Source organism: Hylobates moloch, unplaced genomic scaffold (assembly GCF_009828535.3).
Source record: "Hylobates moloch isolate HMO894 unplaced genomic scaffold, HMol_V3 SCAFFOLD_6, whole genome shotgun sequence".
NCBI classification, from domain to species: domain Eukaryota; kingdom Metazoa; phylum Chordata; class Mammalia; order Primates; family Hylobatidae; genus Hylobates; species Hylobates moloch.
Window position 1 is genome coordinate 15,136,249 of NW_026652281.1, and position 17,682 is coordinate 15,153,930.

At 43.4% G+C, this 17,682-nt stretch overlaps 1 protein-coding gene across 2 annotated transcripts in view; it reads right to left on the bottom strand.

The window, feature by feature from the left end:
- Positions 1–10,382, bottom strand: part of ZFP1 (ZFP1 zinc finger protein) — a 22,970-nt gene extending 12,588 nt beyond the window's left edge. The window contains exons 1-2 of one of the 2 annotated variants that reach the window (XM_032156417.2): positions 10,260–10,382; positions 5,956–6,013 (exon numbers count right to left, since the gene is read on the bottom strand). In XM_032156417.2, coding sequence (XP_032012308.1) covers positions 5,956–5,970 — 15 coding nt within the window. In that variant the 5' untranslated portion in view covers positions 5,971–6,013; positions 10,260–10,382. Of the gene's footprint in view, positions 1–5,955; positions 6,014–9,690; positions 9,740–10,259 lie in introns of those variants that run through there. The other variant, XM_058440490.1, reaches the window with a different exon arrangement.
- Between the last annotated feature and the right edge of the window lie 7,300 nt (positions 10,383–17,682).

Genomic DNA, 17,682 nt, shown 5'->3' on the forward strand with positions numbered 1-17,682 from the left:
GCCTCCCAAAGTGCTGGGATTACAGGCGTCAGCCACCGCACCTGGCGACAGTCCCAGCTATTAAGGAGGCTGAGGTGGGAGGATCACTTGAGCCTGGGAGGCAGAGGTTGCAGTGAATGCAGATCAAGCCACTGCACTCTAGCCTGGGCAAGACCCTGTCTCAAAAAAAAAAAAAAAAAGACAAGACAAAAACAATCAAGAGATAAACAACCGAAAAGAAGCAGATGTAGAGAGTACCTCTATATTAGTTTTAACCCATAAACACTTCAGACGAACTGTAAAGTAATATGCAAAATATTATAGAGGTGGTCAGTTAAGATTATAAGCTGTAATCTCTACAGCAACCACTTAAAAAAAGATAAAAGGGAAAATAGGAACACACAGGACAATTAAAAATAAATAGGAAAATGACAGACTTAAATTCACCTATGCCTGTAAAAAAAAATCACAAATAAAATAAACTAATTAAAAGACAGAAATAGGTCAGGCATGGTGGCTCACGCCTATAATCCCAGCCCTTTGGGAGGCAAGATCTCATCACTACAAAAAAATTAAAATTAACTGGCACAGGCCTGTAGTCCCAGCTACTCAGGAGGCTGACGTGGAGGAACTGCTTGAGCTCAGGACGTTGAGGCTGCAATAAGCCAAGATCACACCACCTCACTCCAGCACTGCAGCCTGGGTGGGAAAGAGAGATCCTGTCTCAAAAACAAAAAAAACAAAAAAAAAAGACAGAAATAGGCTGGATCAAGTAACTTGAGGCTGCAGTGAGCTGTGTTCATGCCACTAAATTCCAGCCTGGGCAACAGAGGAAGACCCTGTCTCAAAAAAATAAAAAAGAAACAGGCTGGATCAAAGATGAAAACCACAACCAAACTACAAGCTATTTAGGGGAAATATACTATAAATATATGAATATAAATAGGTTGAAGCAAAAATAAAATATATACCATAACACTAATCATAAAGAAAGGAGGTATGGGCCAGGCATGGTGGTTCACATTTGTAATCCCAGAACTTTGGGAGGCTGAGGTAGGCCGATCCCATGAGCCTAGGGGTTTGAGACCAGCCTGGGCAACCTGGCGAGACCCCATCTCTACCAAAAAGAAAAATACAAAAATTGCATGAGCATGGTGGTACACGCCTGTAGTTCCAACTACTGGGAGGATCAGTTGAGACCAGGAGGCAACGGCTGCAGTGAATCAAGATAAAGCCACTGCACTCCAGCCTGGGTAACAGAGCCAGATCCGGTCTCAAAACAAACAAACCCAAATGAGGTAGGTATGGCTTTATTTTTATCAGAAAAGGAGTATTATCAGGGATAAAGAGGGGCATTCCAAAATGATAAAAGGATAAGTCCATCAGGAAGACAGAATCATATGTGTGCACACATCCATAACCATATATGCAATGACTAACACAGTTTCAAATTATATCAAGCCTGACAGAACTAAAGTGAGGAATGGACAAATCCACATTCATACCTAGCTATCAATCAAATACCAGAACAGAATGAGGGCCAGGTGCAGTGGCTCTCACCTGTAATCCTAGCATTTTGGGAGGCTGAGGAGGGCGTATCACTTGAGGCCAGGAGTTCAAGACCACCCTGGCCAACAGGGCGAAATCCCGTCTCTACTAAAAATACAAAAATTCACCGCGTGTAGTGGCACACATCTGTAATCACAGCTACTTAGGAGTCTGAGGCAGGAGAATTGCTTGAACCCGGTGGTAGAGATTGCAGTGAGCCAAGATCACGCCACTGCACTCCAGCCTGGGAGACAGAGTGAGACTGTCTCAAAAAAAAAAAAAAAACAAACAAACAAAAAAAAATTTTTCAGAAATTCAGCCTAAAAAATATACCTCTCACAAACCCTTTCTCAAGAAGCTACTGAAACATGTACTTCAATAAAACAACAGTAATCCAGAAAAAGAGAGGCTGCAAACAAAAGATCAACATGACAGAGAGAGGAAGGAAATCCCTAGGAGGAATGGGAAGGAGACAGCGGAATGGGAGATGGTGAAATAGCACTGATTCTCCACTAACACCACACTGCTTGTAGTACAGACTGGAACACAGTGATTCAAAAGCTGGCATTTTGAGGGTTGTCATCAACAAGATACCTGCGGCCACTGTACCAACTTTTTATTAACCTGAGGTCAGAATGCCTGGGTGAGCCTGGCCCAGATTCTTATCTGTACTTGGTTTGGCTTATCTTGAACATGTTCTGATGACATCTGTCTTCCCCCTCCACACCAGACTGCCTTGGATCAGATGAGAACAGTCATTTCATGTCACAGAAGTGTTCTGCTTTAATCTACTCCTGAGAGGTGGCTATTCACCCGTGAACCAAGATGCAGAAAATGCACAGCATCCCACTCCCTCTAATTATATTCGTACCAAAAATTCAATACCTAGTCTACACTCTGACCCTGTCACACAGCCCAACTATGTTGAGCCCTGTGCTTCTCATGACCTTGCCAATGACCTCCCCAAACGGGACTTCTGTAAACTCTCAGGAAAGTCAAAGCCAGGCTATATCTGGAAATTCAATTCAGCTCATCTTCTCCTGGGAGCCTTTGTCCAACAATAGCAAAATTTCTTTTTTTTTCTGAGACAGAGTCTCACTCTGTTGCCCAGGCTGGAGTGCAGTAGCACGATCTCGGCTCGCTGTAGCCTCTACCTCCTGGGTTCAAGCGATTCTCCTGACTTAGCCTCCAAAGTAGCTGGGATTACAGGCGCATGCTACCACGCCCGGCTAATTTTTTTTGTATTTTTAGTAGAGACAGGGTTTCGCCATGTTGGCCAGGCTGGTCTCGATCTCCTGACCTCAAGTGATCCACCAAGCTCGGCCTCCCAAAGTGCTAGGATTACAGGCATGACCCACCACACCTGGCCCCAACAGTAGCCAAATTTCTAGACACAGCTGCTTTGCACTGCTAAATTTGCTTGGTGTTGCCACGTTGCTCCCAGTAAGGCTGTATCATTCTATACTACCTCCAGCAATACATGAGTGGTTTCATTTCTTCTTAGCTAACACTAGCTAGTGTAATTTAAAAATAAATGATAACCTAAGTCTTGGCAAAGGGCCCACGGATGCATCTTTTAGATCTCATATGTCTGAAAGGAAAAAAAAAACTTCCACCAATCACAAAAGATTATGCAAACCAAGGCAATATTAATTCCAGTTATAGTTTATTAACTAAATTTTATATTAAGACTATAAGTGATATTAATCCCAGTTTATCAACTGAATATTAGATTAAGAATATATCTAAGTGGTAAAGTCTTTAAGGAAAGCAAGGGAACTATTAAGAAAAATATCAAGATAGTGGCTATCTACTAGGCAGATTCAATCAGAAAATCTGTCATAAAGAACAGATAATGTTCTATTTCTTAACTTGGGTGTACACATGGGCACCCATTTTATTATTATTCTTTAATGCATATATATTTGTTATACATGTTGTTATAACACATATATAGAGTGTTATGTTTTAATATACTATTCTGTACATGTGTCACACAATTAAAGAATAGGAAAAAAAAGAATGAGCAAACTCTCCATGCTCTGATATGGAAATACTTCAAAGATATGTTACTGAGTGATTTAAAAAACACATAATTGGGCTGGGCACAGTGGCTCACACCTGTAATGCCAGCACTTTAGGAGACTGAGGTGGACATGGATTGCTTTAGCTCAGGAGTTGAAGATGAGCCTGACAGACAGGGCGAAACTCCATCTCTACAAAAAAATACAAAAAATTAGCTGAGCACAGCGACATGTGCCTGTAGTCCCAGCTACTTGCGGCGGTTTAGGCGGGAGGACTGCTTGAGTCCAGGAAGCCGAGGCCGCAGTGAGCCGTGTTCACACCACTGCACTGCCACTTAGGTGACAGAGCGAGACCCTGTCTCAAAAACAAAACAAAATCAAATCACATAATTAAGAGATTTAAACACAAACCATAACCAGGCACAGTGGCTCATGCTTGTAATCTCAGCATTTTGGGAGGCCAAGGTGGGTGGATCACTTGAACCCAGGAGCTAAAGACCAGCCTGACCAACATGGTGAAACCCCATCTCTACTAAAAATACAAAAATTAGCCGGGCTATGGTGGTGCACACCTGTAATCCCAGCTACTCGGGACGCTGAGGCAGGAGAATCACTTAAACCTGGGAAGTGGAGGTTGCACTGAGCCAAGATCACGCCACTACATTCCAGCCTGTGTGACAGAGCAAGACTCTATCTCAAAAAAAATGAAAATTAAATACACAAATAAATAAAATGGCTAAAATCCAGAACAGTGACAACACAAAATGCTGGTGAGGATGCAGGGCCATAGAAACTGTCATTCATTGCTGGTGGGAATGTAAAATGGTACAGCCACATGGAAGGGAGTTCGGCAGTTTCTTACAAAATTAATTATATTCTTAGTGTATGATCCAGGGGCCTTGGTATTTATCCAAATGAGTTGAAAACATGCCCCCAAAAAACCTGCACACACATGTTTATAACAGCTTTATTTATAATTGCCAAAACTTGGAAGCCACTAAGTTTATCCGTTCTTTCAATATGTGAATGGATAAATAAACCATGGTACATCCATCATGACATATTTGGTACTAAGAAGAAATGACTTATCAAGCCAAGAAAAGACTTGGAGGAACCTTCTCTTTTTTTTTTTTTTTTTTTTTGAGACAGAGTCTTGCTCTGTCGCCCAGGCTGGAGTACAGTGGCACAATCTGGGCTCACTGCAAGCTCCGCCTCCTGGGTTCACACCATTCTCCTGCCTCAGCCTCCCGAGTAGCTGGGACTACAGGCACCTGCCACCACGCCTGGCTAATTTTTTGTATTTTTTTTTGCTAGAGACGGGGTTTCACCGTGTTGGCCAGGATGGTCTTGAACTTGGAGGAACCTTAAATGCAGGTTTCCATGAAGGAAACCAATCTGAAAAGGTTACCTACTGCATGAATCCAACTATATGACATTCTAGAAAAGACACAACTAGGGAGATGAGACAGTAGAGAGATCGGTGGGTGCTAGGGACTTAGGGAGACAGAGGGAGAGGTGCATAGGCGGAGCACAGGGGATTTTCAGGGCACTGAACCTATTCTGTATGATGCCATAGTGATGGATACGTGTCATTCATTATATATTGGTCAAAATACACAGAATGTACACAAAGAGTGATCCCTACTGTAAACTATGGTCTTTAAAGTATCAATACTGGCTCATCAACTGTAACAATATACACATTAATGCATATATTAATTATAATGGAAACTGGGGGTAGGGGTTGGGAATGAAGGGGGGTATATGGGAACACACTGCATTCCCCACTCAATTTTTCTGTAAACCTACAACTGCTCTAAAAAAATGAAATCTATTAAAACAGAACGCATATAAACAGAATAGTATGGTTAACATACTATCTTATGTTTGTGCTTTTAATTGTATTTGTGTAATTATGTACAAATAAGCTCTGGAAAGCTACACAAGAAAGTAATGACAGTGGTACCTGCTTGGGGTGGGGAGATTTAAATACAAACCCACATACTTACTGCATTCTCTGGCATTAGGCTAATCTGACTAGAAAAACCAAATACATACAATAATCTTCTGCACTTGCACTGAGGAATGTTATATGAAACAACCACAGATAAAGTGATAACCCTTTCAAAGTTGGTTGTTTCTGGGGGTGCTGTCCAAAACACCATCTATATGAAGGTCCATAAAATTTATTCAGACCTAATGTACAGAACCAAATAATTGGTATTCATTACCAATGCAAAACATTTAATTAACTCAATTTGCTTTTTGGCTGCTGGTATTGATTAGTTATTCTTGCTATGTTTCCCTTGTGTCTTATTCATACTTTTCTATTTCATTTTCTGGATCCTTATAAACTTCCTTAAATGCACTGAAAAGCAAAATGGGGAATAAACAAACAACTCACCTGGGATTTGTTCATTTTCTGCAGTTTTTGGGAAAGGCAGAGAACTATGAAGGCAGAACTGGAATAGAGGAAAAAGGAAGGCATTGTTATTAAAGGTCTGACCTGCCTTACAACTTCTAGAATGACTTGTTTAGAAATCCCTAGAGACCACCTGGGAAAATACCACCTCCTGGGATAGTCCATTTGCCTCTTCAGAAGGGGCAGAAAAGATTATACTAACAGCACCTATCTTCAATCTAACATTATCAGACACCCATAAAGGCAAGACTAAGATAATCCACTATCAAAACAGGCAAAACAATCAATAGAACCCTCAACTGCTGAAATTATCAGACAGGGCATTTAACACAACTATGATTCATACACTAAAGGCTTTACTAGAAAAGGTGGACAACATAAATAAACAAATAGGGAATTTCAGTAAAGATGGAAACTGCAAGAAAAAATCAAATGGAAATGCTAAGAAAGAAAAGTACAGTAACAGAGATGATCTTTCAGTAGGTTCATTAGTAGACAAAGGAGCTAAGAAAAGTTTCAGTAAACTTGAAGATAGGTCAAACTGAAACTCAAACAGAAATGGAAGAAAAACATAAAAGGATAGAGCATCCAAGGGCTGTGAGACAATATCATATGGTCTAATAAACATGTAATTGAAATTCCAAAAGGAGAAAAGAAGTATTTGAAGACATAATGGACAAGAATTTTCCAAAAATAATAATATCAAACCACAGGTCCAAGAAACTCAATTTATCCAAACAGGGAAAATACCAAAAACTAAACTCAAACAAAAACACACATGGAGACATCGTATCCAAACAACTGAAAACCAAAATTAAAATCTTCAAAGTAGCCAGAGGAAAAAAGACATATTATATATAGAAAAATCAAGATAATGAATCGTAGCCACCTTCTCATCAGAAACTAAGCCAGAAAACAAAGTAGTGACATCCTTAAAGTGCTTTAACAACAACAGAAAAGCAACTAAAGCAAAAAACTATTAACTCAGAATTCTATACTCAGCAAAAATATCTTTCAAAAATGATAACGAAGTAAAAAACCTTTTTCAAACAACAAAAACATAGCAAATTCATTATCAGTAGACCTGCACTAGAAGAAATGTTTAACGAAGTTATTTAAATAGAAGAAATACGATATCAGACAAAAACTTGAATCTACACAAATAAATGAAAATCTCTTGAAAATGGTTAAAATGAGGATCAACACAATAGATAGTTTTTCTTGCTTTTAATCACTGTGAAAGATTATCTAAAGCAAAAGTAGTAGCAAAGTTTTGTGGGTTTACAGCATATGTCAATATGCTGTAACATGTATGACAATAACGCAAAAGACGGGAGAATGAAATTGAGAGTATAATGTTGCAAGTATATTGACATAAAACAGTATGATATCTTTAAAGTTCCACTAAACTTTAGGGTAACAACCAAAAACTCTGTTAAATTTTTACAAATATACAATAAGACAACAGTGGAGATAAAATGTAATTATAAAAAAGACCCACTTAAGCCAAAAGTAGACAGAAAAAAAGGTAAACAGAAATAAAGACCAAATGAGAAAAACAGAAAAAAACCAGCGAGATGGTAGATTTTAACACAACTATATCAATAATTGGCATAAACACACCAATTAAATAACAGAGGTCAAATTATATAAAAAAAAGTAAGACCAAACCATGTGCTGTCTATAAGCAGTTTGTTTTAAATATAAAAACATAGCTACATTCAAAGTAAAAGGATGATCAGTTGTAGGAGTCAGGAAATTAAAAAAAAGATAAAAGAATGAAAAAAGAGGGTCAGGCACAGTAGCTCATGCCTGTAATCCCAGCATTTTGGGAGGCAAAGGTGGGTGGACTGCTTCAGCCCGGGGATTTGAGACCAGCCTGGGCAACATGGCAAAACGTCGTCTCTACAAAAAATACAGAAAATTAGCCGAGTGTGGTGGCTCATACCTTGAGTCCTAGCTACTCGGAGGCTGAGGCAAAAGGATTAGGGCGCACACCTGCAGTCCTAGCTACTCAGGAGGCTGAGGCAAAAGGTTTGAGGTTGCAGACAGCGGTGACTGAACCACTGCACTCCAGCTTGGGCAACACAGACAGACCCTGTCTCAATCAATCAATCAATCAAGGAGGATTCTACGATCAACAGCACAATATTTATTCAAATACACATGAAACAGGTACCCAGAGAGATCATCATATCCTCGACCTTAAACTACAGCAGGCCTGGTGCAGTGGCTCACGCCTGTAAAGCACTTTGGGAGGCCAAGGTCAGCGGATCACTTGAGACCAGGAGTCTGGGACTAGCCTGGCCAACATGGCAAAACCCTCTCTACTAAAACAAAATGAAACAAAAATACAAAAACAAACCACAACAAATTTAAAATAATTGAAGTTTGTAACACAGCATTCTGACCAAATCAGAATTAAACTATAAATCAATAATATAAAAAGATCTGGGCCGGGGGCGGTGGCTCACGCCTGTGATCCCAGCACTTTGGAAGGCCGAGGCAGGCGGATCAGGAGGTCAGGAGACTTAGAGACCATCCTGGCTAACACGGTGAAACCCCGTCTCTACTAAAAATACAAAAAAAAAAAAAAAAAAAAAATTAGCCAGGTGTGGTGGCGGATGCCTGTGGTCCCAGCTACTCGGGAGGCTGAGGCAGGACAATGGTGTGAACCTGGGAGGCGGAGCTTGCAGTGAGCCGAGATCTCGCCACTGCACTCCAGCCTGGGCGACAGAGCCAGACTCCATCTCAAAAAAATAAAAAATAAAAAATAAAAATCTGGAAAATCTCCAAAAACTTGGAAATTATGCAATACAATCTAAATAAATAAGGGTAAAAAACGAAGTCACAAGGGACGTTAAAAAAATTTGAATTGAATGGTAATGAAAACACAATATAAAGGCTGGGTGCAGTGAGTTTGGGAATCAAGGGGGAGAATCATTGAGGTCAAGATTCTAGACCAGCCTGGCCAAACTAAAAATACAAAAATCAGCCAGGTGTAGTGGCGGGCGCCTGTAATCCCAGCCAGGAGGACTGCTTGAACCCGGGAGGAGAGGTTTCAGTGAGGTGAGTGCCACTACACTCCAGCCTGGGTGACAGAGCGAGACTCTGTCTCAAAAACAACAACAAAAAAAGAAAATACATGATATAAAAATTTGAGTGATGTAGTTAAAGTAGTATGTAGAGGAACAGTTACATCAATAAATTGTGTCTGGCCGGGCGCGGGCGCGGTGGCTCACGCCTGTAATCCCAGCTACTCGGGAGGCTGAGGCAGAGCACTGCTTGAACCCGGGAGGCGGAGGTTGCAGTGAGCCGAGATAGCGCCACTGCACTCCAGCATGGACGACAGAGCGAGACTTCGTCTCAAAAAAAAAAAAAAAAAAGAAATGGTACAATACAAAAATATAGTATTACAATCACATAGGACCACCATTTTACATGAGGTCCCTCGTTGACAGAAACACTGTTATGCAGAGCGTGACTGTATCAGAATCATGGGAAAACTTTCGTATTTCAAAGTAGTGAAGACTTTTGGGTGCCCCAAATGGAAAGAACAGTAAATTCCACCCGAGAGAAGTTCAAAACATCAAAACGTATACATGGCAAAATCTACCAGCGAGTAAAATCAAAAGATAAGTGAAAAAATATCTGCTGTTCACATAAAGTACCACGGGGTTGTGAGACCTTAGGGAAATCACTTTCCCCTTCTGGAACCTCCCGTGTTCCTGGGGTAGCGACGGAGATGATAAAGCTGGAAGTCACGGGGTGGATGCGAGGATCGGGGGACACCTCACTGAAGACCCTCTGACAAAGGGATCACGGTTCTCCTTCACCACCGGCACCTGACCAGGCTCCAGTCCTTCCTCCACCCACGAGGCACCGGGCATCGGGGCGTGGCCAGGTGTGTCAGGCCACGCCCCCACCACGCCCCGGCGGGGCCTCGTCCCGCGCGCGCGCGCCCGCCGGGGCTCCAGGACTCGCTCCCGCGCGGCCCGAGCCCTTCGCCGCCCGTCTGAGGCGCATCTCCTGACAAAGAGAAGAAGGCGAAGCCTCACAGCTGCCCTTCCCTCCGCCGTCCCCGCCCCCGCACGTTCGGCCAGGCGTGCCCCGCCGGCCCCGCTCGGAGGCGGGCGCCGGGCAACCCCGGACGCCGCCCTGAGGGTCACTGCCGCCTACGAGTCGCCGAAGTTTGGGCTCCCACCCTGCGCGGGCACGAGCCCATCCCTCATCTCCTTCCCCTCGGCCCCAGGCCGCGCGGAGCTACCTGGAAGCCCCTCTCGTACCTTGAGGGGCGCAGCCTCCACTCGTGGCCCAGTGCCACAGCGGGTCACGGCGCAGGGCGGCGAAGACGCACGGCGACGGGGGCTCTGTCACCCACTCGCCGCTGGTGATGGGGGAAGGGCGGCCACCGGCGCGCTCGCAGCACTGCACATGCGCAGAAACAGGGGCGCGCGCCGTTCCCAGGGTCCTCGGTGGGGTGGTCCATCCACGTTCGGGACTACATTGCCCATAAGCCTCCGGGGCCGCGGCTTTAGGGACTCTCGGGAAAGTCTGCGCCTTGTTAGGCAGTATGATGAGCCGACCAAAATAATCCCTTAGCCTGCACTGTTTTCTTTTTTCCCAGAGTGGGTCGTGAATTACAATTCACCACCTCCCACTTAAATACAACAACTTGGCTTTTAAACATTACACAAATAATCTATAACTGTATTTAATTAGAATAGATGTACAAAATAAAAGAATCCATAATCTCACTTTCTAAAGCTAACTGCGTGTAACATTAAGTTCGCACTTTGATTTTTTTGTTGTTGTTACAAAACTGGCCATAAAGGTATCATGTGCTGCAACTAGCTTTTTTCCCGGGCCACTTTGTTGAGGTATATATATATTTGTTGAGATCTATATATTTAAGATGTACAACTTGACGATATCTACATTTGTGAAATATTCACCATAATCAAGCTAATTAACATGTGCATCACCTCACATCGTTATTTGTCTGATGAGAACACTTAAGATCTATCTTCTTAGCAAATTTCAAGTATACAATACTGTCAACTATTGTCACATAGCTGTGCATCTCTACAGAACTACTCATCTTGCATAACTGAGACTTTGTACCCCTTGACCACCATCTTCCCATTTCCCTTCACCCTCCGTTCCTTTTATCCGTTAGAACAGTTTTAGGTTCTCAGCAAAATGTGAGCAGAAAGTACATTGAATTCCCATATAACCCATGTCCCCCCAGCACACACAACCTCCCCAAAGTCGATATTCCACACCAGAACAGTGTATTTGTTACAACTGGCGAACCTACAGTTAAATATCAGCACCTGGCCAGGCTCAATGGCTCACACCTGTAATCCCAGCACTTTGGGAGCCTGAGGCCAGTAGATTGCTTGAGTCCAGGAATTCGAAATCAGCCTGGCCAAAATGGCGAAACCTCATCTCTTAAAAAAAAAAAAAAATTGCCGGGCATGGCGGCACGCACCTGTAGTCCCAGCTACTCGGGAGGCTGAGGTGGGAGGATCACTTGAGCCTGGGAGACTGAGGTTTCAGTGAGCCAAGATTGTGCCACTGCACTCCAGCTTGGGTGACCCTGTCTCAGAAAATATAAATTAAAAAACAAAATCATTGGCACCCAAAGTCCATAGCTTACATTAGTGTTCACTTGATGTTGTACATTCTATGGGTTTTGACAAATGCATGTAACCATTACAGTATCGTACAGAATAGTTTCACTGCACCCCAAAAAATCATCTGTGCTCCATTTATTCATCCATCCCACAACCCCTGGAAATCTCTGGTATTTTTACTGTCTCCATAGTTTTGCCTTTTGCAGGTTGTCATATAGTTGGAATCATACATATGTTGCTTTTTCAGATTGGCTTCTTTCATTTAGTAATATGCATTTAAGTTTCCTTCATGTCTTTTCCTGGCTTTTTTTTTTTTCTTCGACACAGGGTCTCACTCTGTCACCAAGGTTCGAGTGCAGTGGTGCGATCATGGCTCACTGCAGCCTCCACTTCCTGGGCTCAAGTGACCCTCCCAGTTCAGCCTCCCAAGTAGCTAAAACTACAGGCGTGCACAGCCATGCCTGGATAATTTTTTGTGTTTTTTGTAGAGATGGCATTTTGCCATGTTGCCCAGGCTCGTCTCAAACTCCTGGGCTCAAGAAATCCTCCTGCCTTGGCCTCCGAAAGTGCGGGAATTATAGGCATGAGCCACTGTGCCCAGCCTCAATTCGTTTTAGTGCTGCATAATATTCTACTGTCTGCATGTACCAGTGTTTTAAATCCATTCACCTACTGAAGATACATTGGTTGCTTCTAAGTTTTGGCAACTATGAATAAAGCTGCTCTAAATATCTGTGTTCAGGTTTTGTGTGGATATAAGTTTCCAGTTCATTTGGGTAAATAGCATGGCTGCGGCCAGCGCGTTGGCTCACGTCTGTAATCCCAGCACTTTGGGAGGCCGAGGTGGGCGGATCACGAGGTCAGGAGATCGAGATCATCCTGGCTAACACGGTGAAACCCTGTCTCTACTAAAAATACAAAAAATTAGCCGGGCGTGGCGGTGGGCGTCTGTAGTCCCAGTTACTCGGGAGGCTGAGGCAGGAGAATGGCGTGAACCCGGGAGGCGGAGCTTGCAGTGAGCCAAGATCGCGCCACTGCACTCCAGACAGGGGGACAGAGAGAGACTCTGTCTCCAAAAAAAAAAAAAAAAAAAAAAAATAGCATGGTTGCTGGATTGTGTGGTAACAGTATGTTAATGAGACAGGAGAGTTCCCTGGACCCCTTCGCGGGACTTGTCGTGGCTAGCTTACTCCGTCACTGCACTAAAACCCCTTATGGGAGGGGGAGCACGCAGGCAAGTGGGTGCCAGGGCCAGGGTGAGCATCTTTGGGCTCTGGCCCCATGGTAGCATCTAGGGGTGTGTTACAATTAATGCTCTTCTAGCAGTTGCCATCCACGGACAGCTAAGTGTTAACCAGCTCAGTGGAGAGTGACGGTGACAGCCTTTTACACCCTGCCCTCTTAATACCCAGGTCCTTGTCCAGCATCCAGATAGAATCAGGTCACATGGACTTGCAGAATGGTAAATGCAGAGGTTTTATTGAGTGAGGGAGGTGGCTCTCAGCAGGATGGGGAGCCGGAAAGGGGATGGCGTGGAAAGATAATCATCCCCTGGGGTTCTGCTCTCCCTGGCCAAATTCCTCTCTGACCATCCAGCTACCTCTTCAATGCTCAATCGCTTCTTCTTTTCTCCTTCTCCACCGCGTTGCTCTGCTACTCTGCCACTCTGCCACTCTGTCACTCTGCCCCTCTGCCGCTCTTCTGCTTGTGGAGCCTGGGATTTGGGGTTCTTATGGGCACAGGATAGAGAGCGGGGTTGGGCACAGTGGTCTTGGAAAAGGCAACGTACAGGCGTGAAAACAGGAATGCTTGTTCTCATTTAGGGCCACGGGTCCAGGCTTGAGGGTAGAACCCTCACCAGGGACCCCGCCCTCCTGCCTACTGTCCATATCATTAGTTTTGTAAGAGACTGCCAAAACTGTCTTCCAAAGTGGCTGCATCATTTTGCACCCATCAACAATGAATAAGAATTCCTGTTGCTCCAATTTCTCACCAGCATTTGTTGTCAATGTCCTGAATTTTGGCCATTCTAATAGGTATGAGTGGTAGCAGCTTGCTTTTAATTAAAACAATAGCCTCAAACAGGTTCATAGAAAGGTGTTTACACCAATGTTCATAGCAGCATTATTCACAATATCCAAAGACAGAGACAATCCAAGTGTCCATCAGCTGATGAATGGATACAGTAGAATATTATTCAGCCATATCAAAGAATGACGTTCTGGTACATGCTACAACGTGATTAAAACTTGAAAATACACTAAGTGAAATAAGCCAAGCTGGATATAGTGGCATGTGCCTGTGGCCTCAGCTACTCAGGAGGCTGAGGTGGGAAGATCACTTGAGCCCAGGAGTTCAAGGCTGCAGTGAGCCATGATTGCACGACTGCACTCCAGCCTGGGTAGTAGAATGAGACTCTGTTTCTTAAAAGAAAAGAAAAGAAAAAAAAAGAAAGAAGCCAGACACAAAAGGACAAATACTGTATGATTCCATTTATATGAGGTACCTAGGATAGACAAATTTATAAAGACATAAAGTAAAACAGAGTTACCAGGAACTGGAATAAAAAGGGATGGGGAGTTAGTGCTTAAAGGGTATAGCGTTTCTGTTTGGGATAATGAGAAAGTTCTGGAAGGAGAAAGTGGTGATGGATATACAACATTGTGATGTGAGTGTATACATCAAATTTTTCTGAAGATGTTATTATACCAACATTTAAAAATTATAAATTATCATAACCTATAATCTTATGGAAAGGTGTATATACAAGAATGTTCCTCACATTGCCATTTATACTTGCAAAACATTGGGAAGGATCTAAAAATCTTTTAGTAGGTGAACATAAAATAAATTGTGGTGATATGTAAGGAGAATTTGGGGAAACACTAAAAAGGATAATGTGTATTACCCACATGAAATAATACTGATCACACAAGAATATGTGGAGCGTAATCCTATTTTTGTAAAAAACTATGCATATTTTAAAAAGACTAAACACTGAACTATACGAAGAGAATGGAGAACCCCCCCCACACACACACACAGATACACACAAGATAAATTCCCCTTACCGCCTTATGTGTAACAGCACTGAGTAAGCACCAAGTGTGTGGGCTGCATTTTTCAAGACCTTCTAAAATTCACAACCACATTATCCTCTGTTAATTTTCCCTGAAAAATCAAGAGAAAGTGTAGCGGGTGTTTTTGAAAAACACATTGCTGACCTGGCCAGCTCATGCAGAGGTTCTAAATGTTGCACCTTTTATTATACAGTATCAAACTACATTAATATCACCACTGGTGGCCGGGGCAGTGGCTCATGCCTGTAATCCTAGCACTTTGGGAGGTCAAGGCAGGCAGATCCCTTGAGCCCAGGAGTTTGAGACAAGCCTGGGGAACATGGCAAAACCATCTCTACCAAAAAAATAAAGAAAAATGAGGTGGGCACAGTGGCATGCACCTGTAGTCCCAGCTACTCTGGAAGCTGAGGTGGAAGGATCACTTGAGCCCAGGAGATTGAGGCTGCAGTGAGCTGTGATCATGCCACTGCATTCGAGCCTGGGCAATAAAGTGAGACCATGTCTCAAAAAAAAAAAAAAAAAGATTCACCTCCTGCATCCCCAGAAGAGGGCTTGTAGACCTCAGGGTCTGTAGATCAGACTTTAAACGTAATAACAATGTTATCACACATAAAAAATTAACAGGGCTGGGCGCAGTGGCTCACGCCTGTAATTCCAGCACTTTGGGAGGCCAAGGCGGGCAGATCATCTGAGGTCAAGAGTTCAAGACCAGCCTGACCAACATGGTGAAACCCTATCTCTACTAAAAACACACAAAAAAATTAGTTGGGCCTGGTGGCATGCACCTGTAGTCTCAGCTACTTGGGAGGCTGAGGCAGGAGAATTGCTTGAACTCGAGGGGCGGAGGTGGCAGTGAGCCGAGATCACATCATTGTACTCCAGCCTGGGCAACAAGATTGAGACTCCGTCTCAAAAACAAAAACAAAAACAGAACAAAAAATTCAGGCCCAATGAATCCACGTACTCAGATTGTTTGATGTCTTCTCATATATACATTTCCCCTCCATATCTTTTTTTTTCTTTGCCATTTAGATGTTGAAAACACTGGGTTACTTATTCTAAGGAATTTCTATATGGTCTGGATTTTCCTAACCATGTTAAATTTTGTTTATCAATTGTCGAAGTCAAATAAAATATAGAAATGAATCTCTAAATTTAAAATGTTTTATTTGGGGACTGGGTGCAGTGGCTTAGGCCTGTAATCCCAGCAATTTGGGAGGCCAAGGTGGGCAGATCACTTGAGGTCAAGAGTTCAAGATCAGCCTGGCCAACATGGTGAAACCTCATCTCTACTAAAAATATAAAAATTAGCTGGATGTGGTGATGGACACCTGTAGTCCCACATGCTTGGGAGGCTGAGGCAGGAGAATCACTTGACCCTGGAGGCCAAGGTTGCAGTGAGCTGAGATCACACCACTGCACTCCAACCTGGGTGACAATGTGAGACTCCGTCTCAAAAAATAAAAATATAAATAAAATAACATGTTTTATTTGAGAAGCAAGAATTGCAATTTGAGGCATCCACATAGACTGGGTAGTCTTCAGTATGTCAGAAGAATAAAATGAAGTTTGGGAATTTTATGAGCAAGAGAAATATTATGAATTGTTTTCAAAGAAGCTCACTGGTGCTAGAGATGCTTTTGGGAGCTAGCAAGCTCAGATTGGTGAGTGACAACAGTAGATTAAACTAGTCTTAGAGTCATGGCAGGTCACTTCAGCAGCTACTAGGTCCAACTGGTCTTAGGGTTACAGCAGGTCGTTTCAGCAGCTGGCCTCACAGAAAATGTATTTTTCTTTTCTTTTCTTTCTTTTTTTTTTTTTTTTTGATGAAGTCTTGCTCTGTCACCAGGCTGGAGTGCAGTGGTGCGATCTCAGCTCACTGCAACTTCCACCTTCTGGGTTAAAATGATTCTCCTGCCTCAGCCTCCTGAGTAGCTGGGACTAAAGGTGTGCACCACCACACCCAGCTAATTTTTTTTTTTTTTTTTTTTGTATTTTTAGTAGAGACGGGGTTTCACCATGTTGGCCAGGATGGTGTCGATCTCTTGACCTTGTGATCCACCCGACTTGGCCTCCCAAAGTGCTGGGATTACAGGTATGAGCCACCGCGCCCAGCCTCTTTTTTTCTTTTTTTTTGAGTTGGAGTCTTGCTCTGTTGTTCAGGCTGGAGTGTGGTGGCGCAATCTCGGCTCACTGCAATGTCGCCTCCTGGGTTCAAGCAATTCTCCTGCCTCAGCCTCTCAAGTAGCTGGGATTACAGGCGCCCACCATCATGCCCAGCTCATTTTTGCATTTTTAATGGAGATGGGATTTCACCATGTTGGCCAGGCTGGTCTTGAACTCCTGACCTCAAATGATCCACTCGCCTCAGTCTCCAAAAGTGCTGGGATTACAGACTTGAGCCACCATGGTGCAGCCTCTTTTCCTCTCTCTTTTTTTAAATTAATTTGTTTATTTTGCAGAGACAGGGTCTCCCTATCCTGCCCAGGCTGGTCTCGAACTCCTGGTCTCAAGCAATCCTCCCAAAGCTTGGCCTCTCAAAGCACTGGGATTATAGGCATGAGTCACTACACACAGATAATTTATTTCTTGGAATAAGTGCTATGTGCCCTAAGTGCATTTTTTCCTGACCTCTCAACTCTGATTTAGTTGGATATGACAAGAATGACCCAATTTGGGCTGGGCGCGGTGGCTCACGCCTGTAATCCCAGCACTTTGGGAGGCCGAGGCGGGTGGATCACAAGTTCAGGAGATTGAGACCATCTTGGCTAATACAGTGAAACCCATCTCTACCAAAAAAATACAAAAAAATAGCTGGGCGTGGTGGTGGGCGCCTGTAGTCCCAGCTACTTGGGAGGCTGAGGCAGGAGAATGGCATGAACCTGGGAGGCGGAGCTTGCAGTGAGCAGAGATTGCGCCACTGCACTCCAGCCTGAGCTACAGCTACACAGCAAGACTCCGTCTCAAAAAAAAAAAAAAAAAAAGAATGA